General features: G+C 43.3%; 1 protein-coding gene across 4 annotated transcripts in view; it reads right to left on the reverse strand.

The window, feature by feature from the left end:
• Nucleotides 1-583: 583 nt before the first annotated feature.
• Nucleotides 584-19,680, reverse strand: part of Fbxw11 (F-box and WD repeat domain containing 11) — a 98,829-nt gene continuing 79,732 nt past the window's right edge. For all 4 annotated transcript variants that reach the window (XM_042672335.1, XM_042672333.1, XM_042672332.1 and 1 more), the window contains 5 exons: nucleotides 16,655-16,773; nucleotides 14,212-14,322; nucleotides 13,325-13,403; nucleotides 10,558-10,744; nucleotides 584-2,901 (listed from right to left, as the gene is read on the reverse strand). In XM_042672335.1, coding sequence (XP_042528269.1) covers nucleotides 10,583-10,744; nucleotides 13,325-13,403; nucleotides 14,212-14,322; nucleotides 16,655-16,773 — 471 coding nt within the window. In that variant the 3' untranslated portion in view covers nucleotides 584-2,901; nucleotides 10,558-10,582. The remainder of the gene's footprint in view (nucleotides 2,902-10,557; nucleotides 10,745-13,324; nucleotides 13,404-14,211; nucleotides 14,323-16,654; nucleotides 16,774-19,680) is intronic.

Consider the following 19,680-nt stretch of genomic DNA (forward strand, 5'->3'; position numbering starts at 1 on the left):
CAAAAACCAGGAAGTGAAGCTGTGCCTCAAGTGGTAGAGCGCTTGCCTTGGGCAAAAGAAGCTCAGGAACAGCATCCAGGCCCCGAGTTCAAGCCCCAGGACTGGGGGGAAAATCTAATTTCATCCAAAAAGTCCTTAGTGGGTTGGCTGACCAATGTGGAAAGGCCAGCGCCCAAGGTCCTCAGGACCTCAACTCTGCTGAAGCCCGGCCCCAGCGGTAGCGCAGAGCCACGCGAGAGCACCGCACAACTGCACCGCTCCCGTCCCCTTCCCATCAGCCAGCTCCACTCACCTGTAAGCCGCTCGGGACATCAAGGAGGCCTTCTGCCTGCGTGCGCAGTAGCATGAAACAAGCAAGCCCGTGCAGAAAGCAGATCCGTGCCGAGCTCCTGAGTTCAAGCTACTTTTCAGCCAAAGCCCGTGGCAAGGACTTCAATCATCTCCCACCTCCTCACAAAAGCACCATGCCTCCAACGTCACTTCAAAGAGAAGGCGATTTTTAATCCCGTCAACTGTAATGGCATACCACTGAATTCCTGATAGCACATAACTGTCTATCTGAAAAATTTCTTAACAGAACATCAGAGTATTGCAACACTTTATTAAGAGTATTGGCTTTGAATTAGTAGCTGGAGTAACAATTGCATGAAGCCAGATTAGGGATACTGCTTAATACTCATTCTTGATTTATTGACATGACTTAGCAATTTATTGGACAAAGGTCAAACTTTTTGCTTTTTTATTAAGCACATTCCACAGTACAAAGCTGTCATGAATAATATCTGTACAACTTAACAGTTTCAATAGCTGTTCAGACACAAATTTATTTCAAACAGATAATTGGCAAACATAATTAATTACAAGTTAGAATTAGACTATCCCAGTGCTTTAAAACATTAATATAGCAGTAATTTACAGTTGCTCAATTATGGTTAGCAAAATAAAGTCCAGAGTATGGCTGGGAATTACTACTGTAACCCCAGAAAGTTGGAATTCTTGGGTGCCCAAAGCCCCCTGCTATAACTTAGTAGGCACAATTCAAAGTTTGTGTGTATATTCAAAGGTCATGATTTCCCAAGGGTCAAGAGAACTTCTGTATTAAACATGCAAAAGCAACAGAACCGGCATCTGCTCACACGCCCCGCCCGCCCCGCCCGCCTCGCCCTGCCCCGCTGACCGCTAGGCTCTCCCCAGCCTGGGAGCAGAGCTGTTCCTTGAAAGGTGGCCTTACCCTCACAGCCACTGTGGTCACCATGCCCACCTCATGAATGGAGATTTCTTTCTTTTACACTTTGAGACCCAACCTCTCCAAAACAAAGTTAATTTAGTAACACATGAGAAGTATGTAGTGAAAAAGGAAAAAAACAAACAACTAAAAAGCAAAGCTGACCAGATGAACACATCTTCTACACACGCCCATTGATCCTCACACCATCCTCAAGGCCGGGCGGTCAGGGGCCTCCCTGCCCTGGCTGAGACGTCCTGGCCAGGGGCCTTGTTCACAAGGTGGCCCCCATTGGTCCTTTAAAGTAACAGTGACATTCCTTCATCTTTGGAAGCAGGAGAGGGAGTCAACTTAACACCTAATATTGGAAGAAGGAAAAAGGGCGTCCTTTCCACGCAGGGCCGGCCTGGCAGGCAGGGCCAACCTCACTGACTGCAGGGCAGCCGATGATGACCCGCGGAGGCCGCACTGCCCTGACCAGGGCACTGACCTGACCCGGCGGGGACACAGGGCCAGCTGACCTGCTCGCCAGCAGCCCCAGAGCCAGTGAACCCCGTCAACAGGGTCTTTGTGCTGGCCCCTTCTCGGGGCACCACTGCACAGAGGACTGCACTGAGGACAAAGCCAACCAGCAGGGTGGGAGGGAGAAGGGAAGGAACAACAAAAGCTTAATGTTAAGGTTCCTCCTATTGCATATACTGCGTGACAACATAAAACATTTCCGTGTTAAACTTGAGCAGTTACATTTTAAAACAACATTTCCATTACAAATACACATACCACACACACAATGACAGTGACAAAATGAAAACACCACATGAATACTGCAGGAGGGTCCTAGGCAATCCCATCAACCCTGCGGCCGGGCTCCCAACACACTGCATTAGTGTCTGGGGCACAGGGCCGACTCCAGCCATCTTCAGGAGAAACTGCTATGTACATTGTATCTACATGTGGATTCGGTACTTTAAATTAGGAGGCAAGCATACAAAGAAAGATGTCACTCTATCAAATAATCAGAAGATGGTTGGGGACAGACGACAGTTAATAAAAGAAAACAGTTATACTCTCTATGGAGAGAAAATATAACTGGCTTAGAGTTCTTTAAATTAAAAGAAATTGGTACAGAAAGGAAGTGTAAGCAAAAGACATTACTAAAATAACCCAGAGAGATTTTCCCATTGTCCAACATACCCTAATAGAAGTCAGAATTTGTAACGACTTGGACGGTCAAAGGAGAATGCTAACTTCTGAAAAGGAAAGCCCTCGACATTCTGGGTAGGTGGTTTGGCACCCAAAATTTCACTGAAGAATGTTGTTTCTTAGTATCAGACCAAAGTGCAAAGCAATATAAATTAGAAGCCGGGTCTTCTCTTGACGGCCAGTTTACTTCAACAAAACAGACCAGAAATGCCTTTCGTGTGAACAGTGTTCAGTTGAAGCACTAGTTCTTCATCACTGATGGGCTCTACTTGAAGCTCCACTTGAAATCAGTGAGGCGAAGGAACCCTTCAAGTAGAGCCTAGATCGGCGGTGAGGAAGGTCGGGGCTTGGAGAGTGAGGCTGCTTTGCATCTACCCAGCGTCTAGAACCAGTCCAGCTTCATAACCCAGCTGTGAACAAACTCACTTAGGCATCTGGTAGCCATGTAGCCAGTAGTTCAAGACTAGGAAACCCTGAAAGACAAAGGTGTAAGGCTGTTTATTCTAGTTAGACGAGGGCATGCAATCCGCACACCCACGCTCATCCACACCACAGACACACCAGGACACAAACTGACAACTGGATCTCCAACAGCCAACCTAGGGAAGAAGCCCTAAGTTGTACTGTGGCTACTGCAACCAGACACCCTACTTATTTAAACTTAAAACAACCTGAAGAATTAGAAATTACTATTAGATAAGCCCCTTTGTAAGTAAAACTAAGAGGGAAAAAAGCACATGCTTACTCCAAAGGGGTAGCCATTTAGGTGACAGCAGGATTCAGAGCAGGCTGACTCCACAACCAACGGCCTTGTACTGATGCTACTAAAAAGTACACGTTCAACCCAAATGCCTAATACTAGGTTTTTTTATCCAGCACATTTTTCGTGACACCCGAGGGCTTGCAGGAGTGCCCTCAATGATCCCTGTGCAAAACAAATAAACTCATAGTGCTAGGCAGACCACTCACTAATCATGCAAAATAACCTTCTGAGATACATAATTTGTGGAAGGACAACATGGGGGGGGAGGGGAGCTACCAAATGTTCCCTACTTTCTTGATTATGGTCTTGGGGTAGAACACACACATTTACACACAACAGATGAATGTAGAAGTCATGATTTCTGGGGCTGGGAAGGTGGCTCAGTGGTAGAGCGCTTGCCTTGCATGCATGAGGCCCTGGTTTGATTCCTCAGCACCACATAAGCAAAAAGAAAAAAAGCCAGAAGTGGCGCTGTGGCTCAAGTGGTAGAGCGCTAGCCTTGAGCTGAAGAGCTGAGGGACAGCGCCCAGAGTTCAGGCCCATGACCGGACCCCCCTCCCCCCAAAGTCATGATTTCTTTCACTATGTAAATATGTATATGTACATATACAGGAAGGCAATGCTTCTCATTAGTATCTGTGATTAAAGTTGATATGTTCTGATCTAAATAAAAACAAAGTCAAAATCCTCTCAAGTTACTTCACAATCAACGATGATCACAGTCTTTCCAAACACTGCACTAAGCCAGTGTACTGCCAGAAGATCTAGTCACCTTAGATACAAAATTCCCCGGCAAAAATATGAGTATTTTAAAAGCACGTGTGCTTTTTATACAGGCACTTTTACAAGAGGTTGTCACGCTCATAAGGATCAAGACTCCTGAATCAATTCAAGCTATCAAATGTTTTCCCCTTAAAGGGGCTTCTGCATACCTGCGCTCTCTGAAACCAGAGACTGTCGAGGCAAGGCCAAATGCCCCCTCTGACCCGACTCTTCCAAAGCATCATTAGCTAGGACCAACACTTTCAGAATTTCATCCAGAGGGAGAGAAGGTGTGGGCAATTAACATGCAATAATTTCACAATAAGGAAAAAAAATAAGAACAGTTTAAAATCGTAATTAAAAATCACAGTTAAGACAGTAACACTGATAAACCATAGTGGTTTCTATTCTTTTTTGGGCATATCTAACTTTCTAATTTCCTAATAATCATATTACCTTGTGGTAGGAAAAAAGAAAAAAAGAGAATAAACTTATCCCTACTGTCTGTACAGCTCTTAGGAATTAGTAATTTTAAAGAAGATTTGGGAGGGGCTGGGAAGGTGGCTCAGTGGTAGAGTGCTTGCCTTGCATGCTCGAGGCCCTGGGTTCGATTCCTCAGCACCATATAAGCAAAAAGAAAAAAGCTGGAAGTGGTGCTGTGGCTCAAGTGGTAGAGCACTAGCCTTGAGCTGAAGAGCTGAGGGACAGCGCCCAGGCCCAGAGTTCAGGCCCCACGACCGGACCCAAAAAAAAAAAAAAAAAAAAAGATTTGGGAAACAAGTCTATTACTATATTTCCTGACACAGAGAGGTGAAATATTTTACTAAGTTAAATTATCTCTAAGGTAATATTTTTTATTTTATATATATGAATGTGCATATATAAATCTTTTAGTATCATTTGGTAATTATTTTTCCTATTACAATAAAAGAATTTGGAAAAGAGCAATAAAATCTGTAAAGTAGACTGCCAAGGTTGTCAAAAGTAGTTCCCTTTGAAGAGACAAACACGTTTGTGGTTTCATGGCTTGTGAGGGTTAGGGAACTACTACCTCATAAAACAGGCAGGACTGAAAGAATTTGTGAAATGAACTTGAAACTGCACATCGTAGCAGAACCAATGGTTCTGAGGCCCCAAACAGTAGGACAGAAGAAGTAACATCAATTTTCCACTAAGGCCAAGGGGAAATGCACTAATAATCCCTGCTTCATTTCTCAAGGCAGTTGTGAAAGCGCACGGATTCTATATTATGAAACCCATCAGATAGTATTTTACTGTATGTCCTTTGGTCAACGGAGTGCTATTTTATGCACTGTTATTTCTCTTTCGAGCGGTCCCTCGATGTCCTATATAGCATGGGGCCGGCAGAAGGACACGGTCTGTACTGGTGTGCCCAGGAACAGAATACAGACCAATATAAACCTACCTTTTCTTTCATCAGTGTCAGTGCTAGCGCTGAGCATGGAGGCTCACATCTATATTCCTGACTACTTGCAGGGCAGGGATCAGAAAACTTCACCAGGCTCCATTTCAACCACGAAAAGCTGGGTCGCGGTCCTGGGGACCTAGACTTACATGGGAGGCCCTATTTGAAAACTATTAAAAGCAAAAAGGACAGGAATACGCTTCAAGTGGTAGAGCATCGGCCTAACATGCACAAAGCCTGGAGTTCAACCCCAGACCACAAAAAAAAAAAAAAAAAAATCATCATCATTTTAATAGTGCTAGAACTAAAATATCTATACACAAAGTGAACAATTTCTTTCTTCCACCATACACAAAAATACTAAATGGGACAAAGATCTAAATACAAAGACGAAAAATACAATTTTTTAAATTACACTGATTCAAATACAGCAGCCACTGTTATAGTGACCAGTATATAACTATTTCAAAGTACTAATCAGTCAATACACTTTAACTATACCTAAATAACACCAAGTCAAATAAAAACGGATATGGAGCAGGTAAAACGGACAGGAAAGATGGAGACAAAGACATAAGCACCTGCGTGTGTAGAAATAGATCTAGTACTTATCTAGTTAGAAAATGTCTTTCAGTTTTTACCAAGTTAATAACCCTATTTGCTGAAGGTGATTGCTTGTAGTTTCAGATATTTATTGATTTATAAGCAGATTACTGGTTGGCCTGGGATGAAGAACACCAATGTATTAGCCCTGATGCCCCTGTCCAACCCGCATCAGTGAGTGCTGTAACACACTGGACACCAGCTGGGATACGAGAGCGCCGCAGGTTTGTAAGGAGGCAGTAACTCATTTCAACACACAGCTCAGCCAGAGAGAAGTCTGTGTGTCATTAAAGACACTGGAGGGGTAGGAGGAAAGAGGTTTGAAGCAGTAACCAGAACTCAGTCTAGATAGAATCAGTGCTGTTAGGGAAGGGAGAGACGGGGAACAGGAGTGGGGTAAGAAATGAAGGTAACCTGAGGACACCAGGGGGCCAGGGAGGGGCGGAGGTGGGAGCGGCTGGGAGCAGCTGCACAACAGGAGGGACCAGGAAAACCTCAGGGGAGTCCAGCGCTATCTGATCCCTCTTCCTCCCCTATACTTTCTTCAGACCCTTTGTGAAAAGGAACAATCCTCTATCATGCTGCTGTGAAGACTCCATTCAGTGTAAAGAATTCAGCCGGGCATCAGTGGCTCACGCCTGTCATCCTAGCTACTCAGGAGGCTGAGATCTGAGGATTGAGGTTCAAAGCCAGCCTGGGCAGAAAATTCTGTGACTCTTATCTCCGATAAACTCACTCAGAAAACCAGAAGTGGCGCTGCAGATCAAGTGGTAGGGCGCTAGCCTTGAGCTGAAGAGCTGAGGGACAGCGCCAGGCCCAGAGTTCAAGCCCTGTGGATTTTTCTATGGACTTACGAAGAATCTACCCAGAGAGAAAGCAAGGCAAAGGCTCAGTCACTGTCAGCAGAAGCAGTACGCACCATGTCAGGCCAGAACAGCACATAAACGGACGTCCAGGTGACTCCCGGGGTGCCTCACACACCTAAGGTGTAAGTCACCAACCGTCGGCCTAAAGTCTCCCAAAGACAGCAGCAGCACTCCAGCCAATCGAGCTGAGGTATCAGTATGTGCCAATCCTGATACAGGGCTTGTCATTCAAGAGCCCGGGAAGACCAGAGGTCAGCCAAGGTCTTTTAAAATGTGAAAAGCCTGCCCCCATCTCAGTCACAACTACTCAACTCTGCCTTTGAAACACAAAAATAGTCACACTACGGACATACAGAAGTGTGGCCATGTTTCAGCAAAACATTATGTACAAACGCTGGAACCCAAGTTTCTCATTCGTTTTTACCTGTATAAAAGACTATTTCTCCCCTGGCGCTGGGGCTCTGTCTACAACCCTAAGTCCAGGGCTGAGACAGGGAGGCTGGCCTGGCAGAGACGCTTAGCCGACTATCTTCACAGAGGGGCCCCAAGCAGGCAGACAGCCACAGCTCACACAATGGAAAAGAGGAACTTGGGGCACAGGCTAGCAGAATGCCTACCTAGCAACAGCGCCCTGGAAAAATTACTTTTGTGGGTTTTCCCCCCAACTATTTAAAAATGTAAAAACTATTGTTAGCCTGATGGGATAACAAAGAAGAAAAAAAATCAGGGAATGGGTCAAATCTGGCACCTGGCTATAGTCTGTTACCCTTTGGTAACAAGCTTCCCAGAAGGTATCTATAGGATCTTGAGTAGGGAGCACCCTACAGAAAATGCACTAGCTTTGTGACTAGGGACCACAAGTTCCAACTAAGAATGTTCACAACTCTGTGCACGGACCCCATTGTACTTTTAATATTACTTAATAAACAGGAAAATATAAAATGGTAAAAAGCTACCCAATAATGTTGGCCAGGTGCTAGGTGGCACATGTCTGAACCAAGGTGGAGGGAGACTGAAGGAGGCTGGAAAGCCAGGCACAACAGCCTGGTGCAGAAGCACGCCCCGCCACCCCAACCACGTGGGAGGCTAAGGCTGGCAGGAGCCAGCGAGGCAGAAAAGCTCGCAAGACCAACCTAACGGAAAACGCTAAAAGCAGATGTGATGGCACATGTGTGCCTGCCCAGCTATCGCGGGAGGCACAAAATAGGACTGTGGTCCAGGCTGGCCTGAGTCAAAAGGCAAAGTGACCGGAGGCATGGCTCAAGCAATATAGCACACCTAACAAGCAAAAATCTCCAACACACACACAAACACACCACACCCCTCTGAACAAAGTAGTGCTCTAAAGTAAGTATTAACTTGTTTAGCCACAAGCTTTTCTTTATATGTGCATAGTCATAGTAGCAGCAATAGGTACAAATATATTTCTTCTCTTTTTTTTTTTTTTTGGTCAGTCATGGGGCCTGAACTCTGGGCCTGGGCACTGTCCCTCAGCTCTTCAGCTCAAGGTTAGCACTCTACCACTTGAACCACAGCGCCACTTCTGGCTTTTTCTGCTTATGTGGTGCTGAAGAATGGAACCCAGGGCCTCATGCATGCAAGGCAAGTACTCTACCACTGAGGCACCTTCCCAGCCTAAATGTATGTCTTAAATCTACAAAGTTTAATGTACATGGAATTCACTAGCTCCTTGCAAATTCTCAAACTGGGAATACTGTGAAGACTGTACTTCGGGGGTTCCTTCAGCAAATATCTCCTTCAAATCATCCTGTGGAAATGGAAGTTGAGTTTGGCAAAGAGGCATTTTGACTATTTTGGTGAGGGTGAGTTTTTTGGGGAGTAGTTCTAAGATTCAAACTTACAGCCTCGATCTTGCTAGTAGGCAGAACTTTACTGCTAAGGGACCCTTCCAACTTTTTCTTTTGTACTGGTTAGTCTTTTAAAAGTATTAATTTATGTTATTGTATTATAGAGGGGATACACAGAGGGGCTGTGTATCAGGTGTAAGTAACCTGCTCCCTCCCTCTCCCTCCCTCTCCCTCCCTCCTATCTCCGCCCATGAGCTGTACAGTTCACTTTCACCAATGCCCAGTGGGCTTTTTCTTCAGATTCCGTGCCCTCCTCCCACCCTCCTACGGATATGCACGTACATACACTGTATATGAGGTAAAGAATACAGAATCATCAGCCAAAGAAAAACAAATTAAGAAAGGAGTCCTTTGTTTCTTTGGAGATCGTTTTGGAATCTGTATTGTTTTATAGATATGAAGAGGTACTTGGGCATTGCACCTTTGTGATTCTCTCCTAAAACGATCTTCCTTTGATCTCACTGTATGTGAGTATCTAGAATCCTGTATAATTTGTCATATCCCAGTGTGTATTAGACCTAACTTCCGTATATCAGTCAAACTTCTGCCATCTGTCTCTCTGATCCTGGCTCACCTTGCTTAACATGATTTGCTCTAGTTCCATCTATTTCCCTGCAAATGACATTATTTTATTTTTTCTGATGGCTGTGTAAAATTCCATTGTATACAGGTACCTCATTTTTGGGATCCACATATCTATTGTATGGCATCTGGGTTGCTTCCAAATTTTGACTATGGTGAATAGTGCAGCAATGAACATGGATGTGCACTGGTTAGTCTTGAGACAGAGTTTCACTTCCCAAGTAGGCCCATGCCTGGACTATAATCCTATTTTATGCTTCCCACCATAAATGGATGACAGGCACCTAGTACCACATCTGGCCTTTTCTAATGAGATGGAGTCTCGTGAGAACTTTCTATTGGGGCTGACCTGAAACTTTGATCCTCCTCATCTCAAATCTCCTTATAAAGCTGTGGTAACAGACATGCAACACTATACCCCACTAACTATGAGAAGCGGGTTTCATGCCCAGGTTGCCTTAACCATGATCCTTCTACTTCAGCCTCCTAAATAGCTAGGATGACAAATGCAAACAACAGGTGCTCAAGGTGGGGTTTTTTTGGTTTGTTTTTTTGTGTGAATTAATGAAAACAAAAATAGAAACGGGAGATGGGGGGAGGGGTAAAATACTGGGGTTTAACTGAGGGACCATGCTGTCAGCTTACTTGTGCAATGTCACTTGGGCCATACTCCCAACCCAGGAGATTCTTATATTAAAAAATAAAATCCAAAGGAGTAGACCGATAGTCTGATGGGGAATTCATTTCGGAAAATCAGCCTTTAAAAACAAGAACCACATTTATCATCTGTTAATACCAAAACTCAGGGTCCAAATTTCAGGTCTGTCACAGAAGTCAGTATCAAAATAAGGGTATCTAAAATTGGACTCAGAATTCTAATGTCAGACCTTGGTTTTACGTGACTATGAAGATCTAGTCTTATACCAGACCTCTGTAAAAGCAGATGCGTTTAACAGACCTTGATTCATATCAGCGTGGAAGTGAAGTCACGCATCGTCCTCACAGGGAGGTGAACCAACCCACAAGATTAAAGAGTACTAGGGAGGGACTGGGAAGGTGCTTGCCTAGCATGCATGAAGCCCTGGGTTCCATTCCTCAGCACCACATACACAGAAAAAGCTGGAAATGGTGCTGTGGTTCAAGTGGTAGAGTGCCCGCCTTGAGCAAAGGAAGCTCAGGGACAGTGCCCAGGCCCTGAGTTCAAGCCCCACAACCAACAACAACAAAAAGAGCCCTGGGGATAGGTGGGGAATACGCACCTGAAGTGGGCGAAAGTGCAGACTGTTATCTGGAGATGTAAGTGTATGTTCTGGAGGGAGAACGTGTCTCGTTTTGAGCACTGGGAGGCACATTTAAGAAATCCCAAATCAAAATAGTGTCGTCATGGGAGCTGCTGATGATCTGAAACTCATCAAACTGTAGCCGAAACACTCGTCCAGAATGTTCCTGTGAGACCAACAACGTAATTAGTAAGGTGAGATGCAATCCAGGCGAGGGTGGCACATGTCTCCAACACCAGCTGCTCGGGAGGCTCCAGGGTGAAAGCCAGCCCCGGCAGGAAAGTTTGTGAGACTCCTATCTCCAATTAACCAGCAAAAGGCTGAAAGCAGAACGGTGTCTCAAAGCAGTAGAGCACTAGTCTTAAGCAAAAGAGCTCAAGGACAGTGCTCAGGCCCTAAGTTCAAGCCTAAGGATCGGCTATGCGCATGTGCACACACGCGCGCATGTGTGTGTGTACAAGTGCGCGCACACACATGCACACACACAGACCGAGGCCACCCTCACAGCTCACAAGCATGAAGCAGAAGTTCAAAAGCCAGCTGATCACCTGAGCTTCCTGCACAGCTTCCTTGATTTTTGAGCTTTACTCTAACTAAAGAACCAAGTCTTCCTTCTACATCTGTTCACTGAGTGAGCTGCAGCCCAGATCCTAGCCATTTGCCAGGAAGGAAAATTACATGAGGATCTCACAAAGCCTTAGGCAAGATAAAAAAGGATATTTGATACTCACTTATAATAGTAAAAACCAGAACCAGCCTACTCAGGAGGCTGAGGTGTGAGTATCTCAGTTTGGAGCTAGCCTGGGAAGACAAATCCATGACTCGTCTCCAGAAAGTTCAGAAGACTCCATCTCAACCCCTGGCTAGGTACAGAGGTGTGAGCCTGCCCTCCCCCTACAAGGGGCGCACAACACACCGCAACATTGGGCAGTACCATTAGGAGGACTCCAGTCAAGATAGCCAGAGCATAAAGCCCCACCAGCATTGAAAACAGCCAACAGAGAAATGTCCTGAAGCATGGCTGAAGAGGTAACGTGCCCCCTAGCAAGAACAGGTAGCCCAGTCCCCCAGAGCAAAGCATTAGAAGCATTACCAAGACAACTAACTATCGCTCTGCATGGTCTAAACAATACAGGAAATGAAGAAATGAAAGAGAAAAATCACTGAAAACAAGAACCATTTAGCAGCATTTTCAGATGGTCTAACTCTTTAAAAAAAACGATGGACTGTCCTAGAAATAGTTTTAGGTAAAGTTGTTCAAATAAGATAAACTTAAAAAATAATGCACTGTTGGTCTTTGCTCATGCCTGTAGCAGCAGTTACTCAGAACACAGAGATTAAGACGCCTAAGGTCTGAGGCCAGCCCAGGCATGCCATCAGGGCTTAGTGGCACACACATGCCATTCCAGCTATGCAGGCGGGAAGCTGTCTGAGGCTGGCCCTGGGAAAAACTCAAGACCCTATCTTAACAACTAAAAGCAAAAGAGGTCTGGGGTGTGGCTCTGAAGGAGTTCAAACCCTAGGACCTCTAAGAAAAAAAGTCCTTCTTTATTCAGTTTTAAAGCAAAACACATCTTGACATTTGCATTGACCTGAAGGTTGCGATGTGCAATATGTGAAATAGCGAGGCTCAGGAAGACATACACGGTGTGATCTTATGACTGTCCTCTAATAAAAAGCTAACCTCAGCCAGCACCAATGGCTCATACTTGCAATCCTGGCTACTAAGGAGGCTGTGATTGAGGATTGCATTTTGAAGCCAGCCTGGGCAAGAAAGTCCATGAAACTCTTAGCTCTAATTAACCACCAAAAAACTGGAGGTAGAGGTGTGGCTCAAGTGGCAGAGAGTTAGTCTTCAGCAAAGACTCAGGGACAGCACCGAGCCTCAGGCCTAGTACCAAAGACAACAAAAAAAGTTAATCTTATAGAAACATGGAGAGGACGGGAGAGTTGGAGGGAACGAGAGGGGAAAGAGGCACAAAATTGTAGTTACTCTCCAGGAATCCATTTTAGTGATTACTGTAGCACAGTGGCCACAACGAGTAATAACTGTGAATTTCATAAGAGGCAAATTAAGTTTTTAACTTTTTCCAAAAAATGCTAACTGGTAGAGTGACAGATGTTAATTACGTTGGCTCAACTGTTCTATATAATGTATATGTAGCTCAAAACATCACATTGCACCGTACAAATATACATTTAATTATTGCCCAACAATTAAAATATAAAGTACTTCTTATGGAACTTTAAGCCCTTTATACAACTACTTAATAAATAAATACTGAGTATTTCTACATGCCAAAACAGTAATTCATGTAGTTGTGGATTGAGAGAAAATTCTGCTTTAATAGCACGTAAATGTGCCTGTATTATGAAACTATGTCACCACCACACAGAAATCTCTTTGGGAGATTAAGGAGAAGACAATTAGTCAAACCTATAAAGACATCAGGGTATCTACAAAGGAGGAAGCTTTTATGGTAATGTTGGTGACTAACATGGGGCTCAGCACAGGGGTACAGACCTGTGATCCTGGCATGGGAGGTTAGGATAGGGGAATGGTAAATTTTAAGCTATATACTGAGACCCTGTCTCAAAAACAAGGGGGAGAAAAGCCCATGATTCTGTCTAAGCAAACTGAACAGTGCACTTCTCTGAAAGCATGCTGTGAGGAACACGGCTTGCTTACTCTACCCAGGCAGCTATCTGCAGATAGCTCCCACCAGCACAGAGAAAGCCCACGTACCACCAGAGTGCGCAAACACAGGGTGCTTGCTGGAGCGCGAGGGTCAAGGGCAGCTTGCAAATCCCAAACTTTAATTTTCCTACAAAGGAAAATGAGATTGTGGTTAGTGGGGAGTTTACCATGTTCTCAACTACCCTGAAGAGTAGTGGACAACATGTTTGTGATCTTACAAGTTTCTGAGCCAATAATGCTTAGCTTAAAAGAAAAATGAGGATCTAAACATTCTCAGAACTGTTATAAAAGTTCAGAAGAAATGTTATGCTTAAAGAGGTAAAAAAAAAATCACTTTAGATTATCTAAGTTCAATTCCCGACTTGCTAACAACTTATGTCACCAAATTCACTCATTATTCAGGGGACCCTCTGGGACCGAGTAGATGCTGATGACAGAAATCTAGGCTACCAGTAAAACCCCAAGGCTACCAACCCACCTCCGATAAGTAAATGCTGAGAACCAGGACGTGAACTTATGCAGATCTAGGCCTTAAGTACACATACTAAGTCATCTCGAAAGGTTTAACATTCCCTCATTTAAAAAAGCATATGTGGTTTTAAAGCGTATTATTCAATTGAGCAAACATCAAAAGTAGAAATGTATCCTCAATCTCATCAGAAAAAAAAGGTGGGTTTTGGGCGGTAAGGAAAGAACAGCTCTGCTGCAACCAGACCTACTTCCCTCATGACTGTCAAAATCATCAGCTTGGGAGGTGCAGAGGCTTTTCATTTAATGTAGCCCTCTGGGTCTGAACGTCCTCACTTCACTATCAGAATAGTAACGACACTTCCGTCCCCTTAACGCAGGAAGTGCCTAGCAACGGCTCCTGCACTACAGTGCTGCTCGGCACACACGTCTTCTTTGGCTCTCCCTGTGGCCATGGCAGTACATACCCATCATAGGCACCACTGACAATCCTCTTGTTGTCAAACCGAATGCATCGGACCAACTCTTCATGTCCCTCCAGAACTCTTAAACAGGCACCACATTCGATGTCCCATAGCCTTGAATGAAAAAGAGACATCCGTGAAACAAATTACACACATAGAAAAGTTCTTTTATGTTCATACAGATAAGCCTTCTCCCTGTCTTTGAGATCTTCATTGCTATTTCTCTCTTGTCCCATACCATATACATAAAGGTATAGACAGAAGAGAATTCAAACTGTGTAATTCCTTAGAAAGGCTAATTTATAGCCCAACAAAATCAATACCAGAAATTGAGTGCCTGAAAGGTGGTTGGGATCAAGGGGAGAGAGGAAGGGGGGTGGGGGGATACAGTCACAAAGGTCAATACATTTCCTACAAGATTGAGAAAACTGGGGATGAGGTGGGTTGGGAGGGACACTGATCACAGTGCACTGTTTTCATAATCAACTACTTAAAGATAATTTTAGAAGGTGTAAAAGTACACTAGGACAACTTTCATTTCTGTCTGAGACTGAAACTCAAACATGCTATCTGACGCTTGCTTTCACATGGCTAGCAATCACCATCTGAGCCACACCTCTAACCCTTTGGAACTTTATAAGCAAGAAGCTTTGATTTTGCTTAATGCCTAGGCATTATCTTCAAGTCTGGTCTCAGAAGGGCTTTGAATGTAGCAGTAAAGAAAAGGCATTTACAGACAGGAGACCATGAGGCCCACCACAGCTGGAAATGATAGACCAGCACGGTGGCATCTTAATACTGATGGGGCTCAGGGCTGCCAACCTTACACAGTCTGAGTGGAAGACACGAGGTACACATAGTGTCTGGGACATACAAACCCACGGACTACTTAAGCCTTTTTCTCTGCATATGACTTACATAGTGGAAATTCACAAGTGCTCTATTTATGGAATTAGAGATGTTTTTCCTCCTCTCTCCAACATTGTGGTTTTTATCAATTTCTTGCAAAAAAAAATCACAGTAAACTAGCATGTATAAAACAAAATGACACAGTAATTTGTATAAACAAGGTGAAGACAGTAATTACATTTAGCTACAGAAGCTCTCAGCAAACTCTGCTCTAAAAAGTAATGATGGCTTCTCTGATCTACTTGTAAAGTAAAAACTATAGACAAATACTCACCTCAGAGACTGTAATGAGGAAGTTAAAAGACTTATGAAACAAGGCAATCCCATAGGCATTAGAAGCTCTACATTTTCACATTTCTTAAATCGTGTCTTGTGCTGTTAGCTCACTCCTATAACACTAGCAACTTGGGAGACTAAAATAAGGAGTACTATAGCTCAATGTTAGCCAGGACAGGAAAGTTTACAAGATCTTCTCAACCAATAGCTAGACAAGGTGGCACATGCCTATCATTCTATCTTCCTAGGAAGCATAAACAAGCAGATCAAGGTACATGCCCAAGCAGGAAGTAAGATTCTATCTCAGAAATAACCAACGCAAAAAAGGGCTGGAGGTGTGGCTCAGCAGAAATACCTGAAAATAAAGAAAACTTACGATTTTACATCACGCTGTAGCCCAGAGTTTGACTACTCTATCAAAAGCAAAACAAGACTTACACAGAGGATTTAAAAAGAAAACTTGGAACAGTTAATAGTTTTTACTGCTGGGCACTGGTGGCTCACACCTGTAACACTAGCTACTTAGGAGGCTGAGGTCTGAGGATCGCGGTTCAAATTCAAAGCCAGCCTAGGCTCTTATCGCCGATTAACCACCAAGAAGTTGGAAATGGAGCTGCAGCTCAAGTTGTATGTACAGTGCTAGCCTTGAGCAAAAACCATCAGGGACAGCACCTAGGCCCTGAGTTCAAGCCTCAGGACTGGCACCCCCATTACCTCCTAAAAAAATCTTGAACTCAGTCTTTATTGGCTCAAACATTAGGCAAGTTGGTTATAAACACAAAAGTTATATAGTCACTTTTACAAAAAATACTAACATATTTGAAATAGTAGAAAATGACTGGTGGTCTTACTAAGATATAACATGTCTATTTCTAGTCATACTTAATAAAAAGCAAGGACTGTTGGAAAGAGAAAAGGGGGGTAGAATAAGCAGCCAGGAGGAGATGATTTTATAACGCAGTCTTGAAAGAGACATGAAGTGCCCTGCCATCTGTTGGGAAGGAAATGGGACTCCTGGATGAGGAAAAGCAGAGTGAACTTGGCCACAAATCTTAGGTACTCTGGTAGTAAGCAATTCCAAGTGCAGCTGAGGTTATAAAACTGTGTACTGGGAGAATCCTGGAAGACCCCCAAGGGCATACAGTTTTCCCACTTGAACTGAAGATACAAATAACTGTAAGAGTTCATTTGAGCCTTGAGACTAACAGATAAATCACAACAGTACGGCAAAAATAAGCCTGCTGTCAGTATTTCTACTCACCTGATGGTGTTATCTGATGATCCACTAACAACTAGCCGATCCCGGTACTGGAGGCAGGCAATACCTCGCTTATGCCCATTAAGAGTACGAACAAATTCACAGGTGCTAGTGCTCCAGACCTATGTGACAAATAGCATGTTTTTAAGAATAAACAGAGAAAAGCCCTCCATAATATATACCCTTAAAAAAGAAAGAGAGAGAGACAGCTAAGTATAGTGGTGCATGATTGTGATCCCAGCACCCTGGAGGTTGCAGAAGGAAGATCCAGAGTTCCAGGATAGACTAGGCTGAATGAATAGCAAGTTCTAAGCTAGCCTGGACGACATAACAAGTCTAACACTGTGTCTAACAATGATGCAAACACACAATTACAACATAGAATCATCTAACTCAAAGTTGAAAGCTGGGGGAGAAACTGGACAGAATGAAGCTGTCTTACCTGCTGAGTGGTAAAACTGGAATAAAATACAGAGAGGGTTGTCATCTTCACAAAGGGAGTACCTCCTGGATAATCCAGGCATTTATTTGCTTGGAGGAAAGAGTTTGTGGCAGGTTTTGTGTTTTACACCAGCTGACATGTCAAACCTAATGTAACGGCTATAAATGGCTCCATTTATTTGGCCATCTCACCCCTAATATTACCTGTATGGAAAAGATAATACCCTTTGCTGGGAAACAATCTGCAAGATTTGGATAATCACACTTAATATATGATAAGCTAAGTAAAAAAGATACATAGTAACTGTAGTGCCATTAATTATTATACCAACTGCATTTGTAGTTGAGATGGGTATTTACATAAAGGGGGGGGGGGCTGGACCCTTCTCATATCATATACAAGTTTAATACAAAATGACCTAATAATCAAAGACCTAAGTGGAAGAATTGAAATTATACAACTCTTAGAAGAAAACACAGAAGTAAATCTCTGTGGCCTGGGCTTAGACTTTTAACAAAAGCATAACAAACAAACAAACAAAAAAAACCCCTGATAACCTGGATGTTATTAAAATTAAAATCATAGCCAGGTGCTGGCTATGATATTACAGGCTCACCCCTGTAATCCTAACTACTCAGGAGGCTGAGATCTGAGGATTATGGTTCAAAGCCAGCCTGGGCAGGAAAGTCTATGAGACTCTCATCTCCAATTCAACATGAGAAAACTGGAAGTAGAGCTCTGGCTTTGAACAAAAGAATTCAGGGACTACACCCAGGCCCTGAGTTCAGGCCCCACGACCAGGAAAAAAAAAAAAAAAAAATTAAAGTAAAATCATTTGTGCTTTAAGTAAAAAGACACCCCAAAGAATGGATAATCACATGTCTGACAAGTTGTATCCAGAATATGTTTTTAAGAAACATTTTTATAACTCAGCCACAAAAAGGTAAATTGTTAACTTTTACAGGGTCATAAGATTTAAATGAATTCCTCCAAGAAGGCACCAACAGCCAATAAGTACATAGGAATGATTAATTAATAATCAATATTATTAGTCACTAGTACTCCTGCACATGCACTTGGATAGCAGGATTAAAAGACACATAATAATAAATGTTGGCAAGAGTAGAGGTTGGTTGTATGAAGGCACTGTTTCGTATTAAGGCCCAAATGCTTTTGACTTCCAGATACTGGTCTTGTACTAACTGGTGTCAGTGTGGGGCAAGTTAAAGCATGCAAATCCTGGCTGTCATCTTTCAGATTACCTAATCTAATGTGTGATGCCATACAGTCTGTGATTTGTGGGGCCACAATCACCAGAATTCTGTCTAGTGGTGGTCACTGAAAGAAGATTCTTTGAGCACGTTTAAACTCTCATATATTGTTGGCAGGATTGTACAATAGTGCATACTTTAAAAATAGTTCGGTAATTCTTCAAAATATTAAACACACAGCTACCATCCTAAGAGAACTAGAAGTAAACAAACATGCAAAAACCTGTACATAAATGTTGTAGCTTTATTCTATAGCTACTATCATTGTATAGCCAGAAAATGCAAAGAACCGAAAGTCCAGCTAATGATAAATAAACAAGATGTGGTACATTCACAGACAAAATGGAATTTTACTCATTCATTAGAAGCAACAAATTATTGCTTCTAAAGTGGATGAGCCTTGAAAACAAAAAAAAAAAAAAAAAAAAAAAGCACACGGGATACAAACTGTTACATATTATCTGCTTACATTTATATGAGATGACTAGAAAGGCAAATCTTAGAAACAAAAGGGAAGGTAGACTAGTTACTACTAAAGGTAGGGAAAGGGGCAGGTCAGTAGTGGGACTGACTACTACTAGAAGAGGTGTTTTAGATAAAATTTGATTTTAAAAGTTCATAAAACACATAGTATCAGCGCTGTAACTGTACTAAAGGCCACTGAAATGTAAATGCTTAATCTTATAGTATGGAAATTCTATTCAGGTAAGGCTGTTATAAAATAATAAGAAAGCTAAGGCTTTCTTAATACTTTTTTTTTTTTATGGTTGGTCATGGGGCTTGAACTCTGGGCTGGGTGCTGTCCCTCAGCTCTTCAGCTCAAGGCAAGCTCTCTACCACTTGAGCCTTAGCCACTTCCAGTTTTCTGGAGATAAGAGTCTCACGGACTTTCCTGCCCAGGCTGGCTTTGTACCACAATCCTCAGATCTCAGCCTCCTGAGTAGCTAAGATTACAGGCATGAGCCACCGATGCCCGACAAAAGCTAGTACTTTTAAAAGCTAGCATTGATATTGGAACAGAAATACATTTACCAATCTGGTGGGACATCATAGGCCATGTGCCTACATCCTTACATGGACACGAGCCCTTCACAGGCAGGGCCAGGCCTTGTTTGTCTCATTTCTCTACAGTCAGCCCAGGTCTAGGCCACCACAAGCTCTCAAAATGAAGGGGATGCAAGGGATTATGTCCTGCCACTAGCTAGCCCTGTGATCTCCAACAGAATGCTTAAGTGTGGGAACCACATTGGTGGAGCAGATCTGAGAGGGCTGGGAGGGTGGAGTGTGTACGTGACACTCTTAGCACGCAGATGGAT

The sequence above is a fragment of the Dipodomys spectabilis genome, unplaced genomic scaffold (assembly GCF_019054845.1).
Source record: "Dipodomys spectabilis isolate Male_0828 unplaced genomic scaffold, ASM1905484v1 ptg000699l, whole genome shotgun sequence".
Taxonomy (NCBI): Eukaryota; Metazoa; Chordata; class Mammalia; order Rodentia; family Heteromyidae; genus Dipodomys; species Dipodomys spectabilis.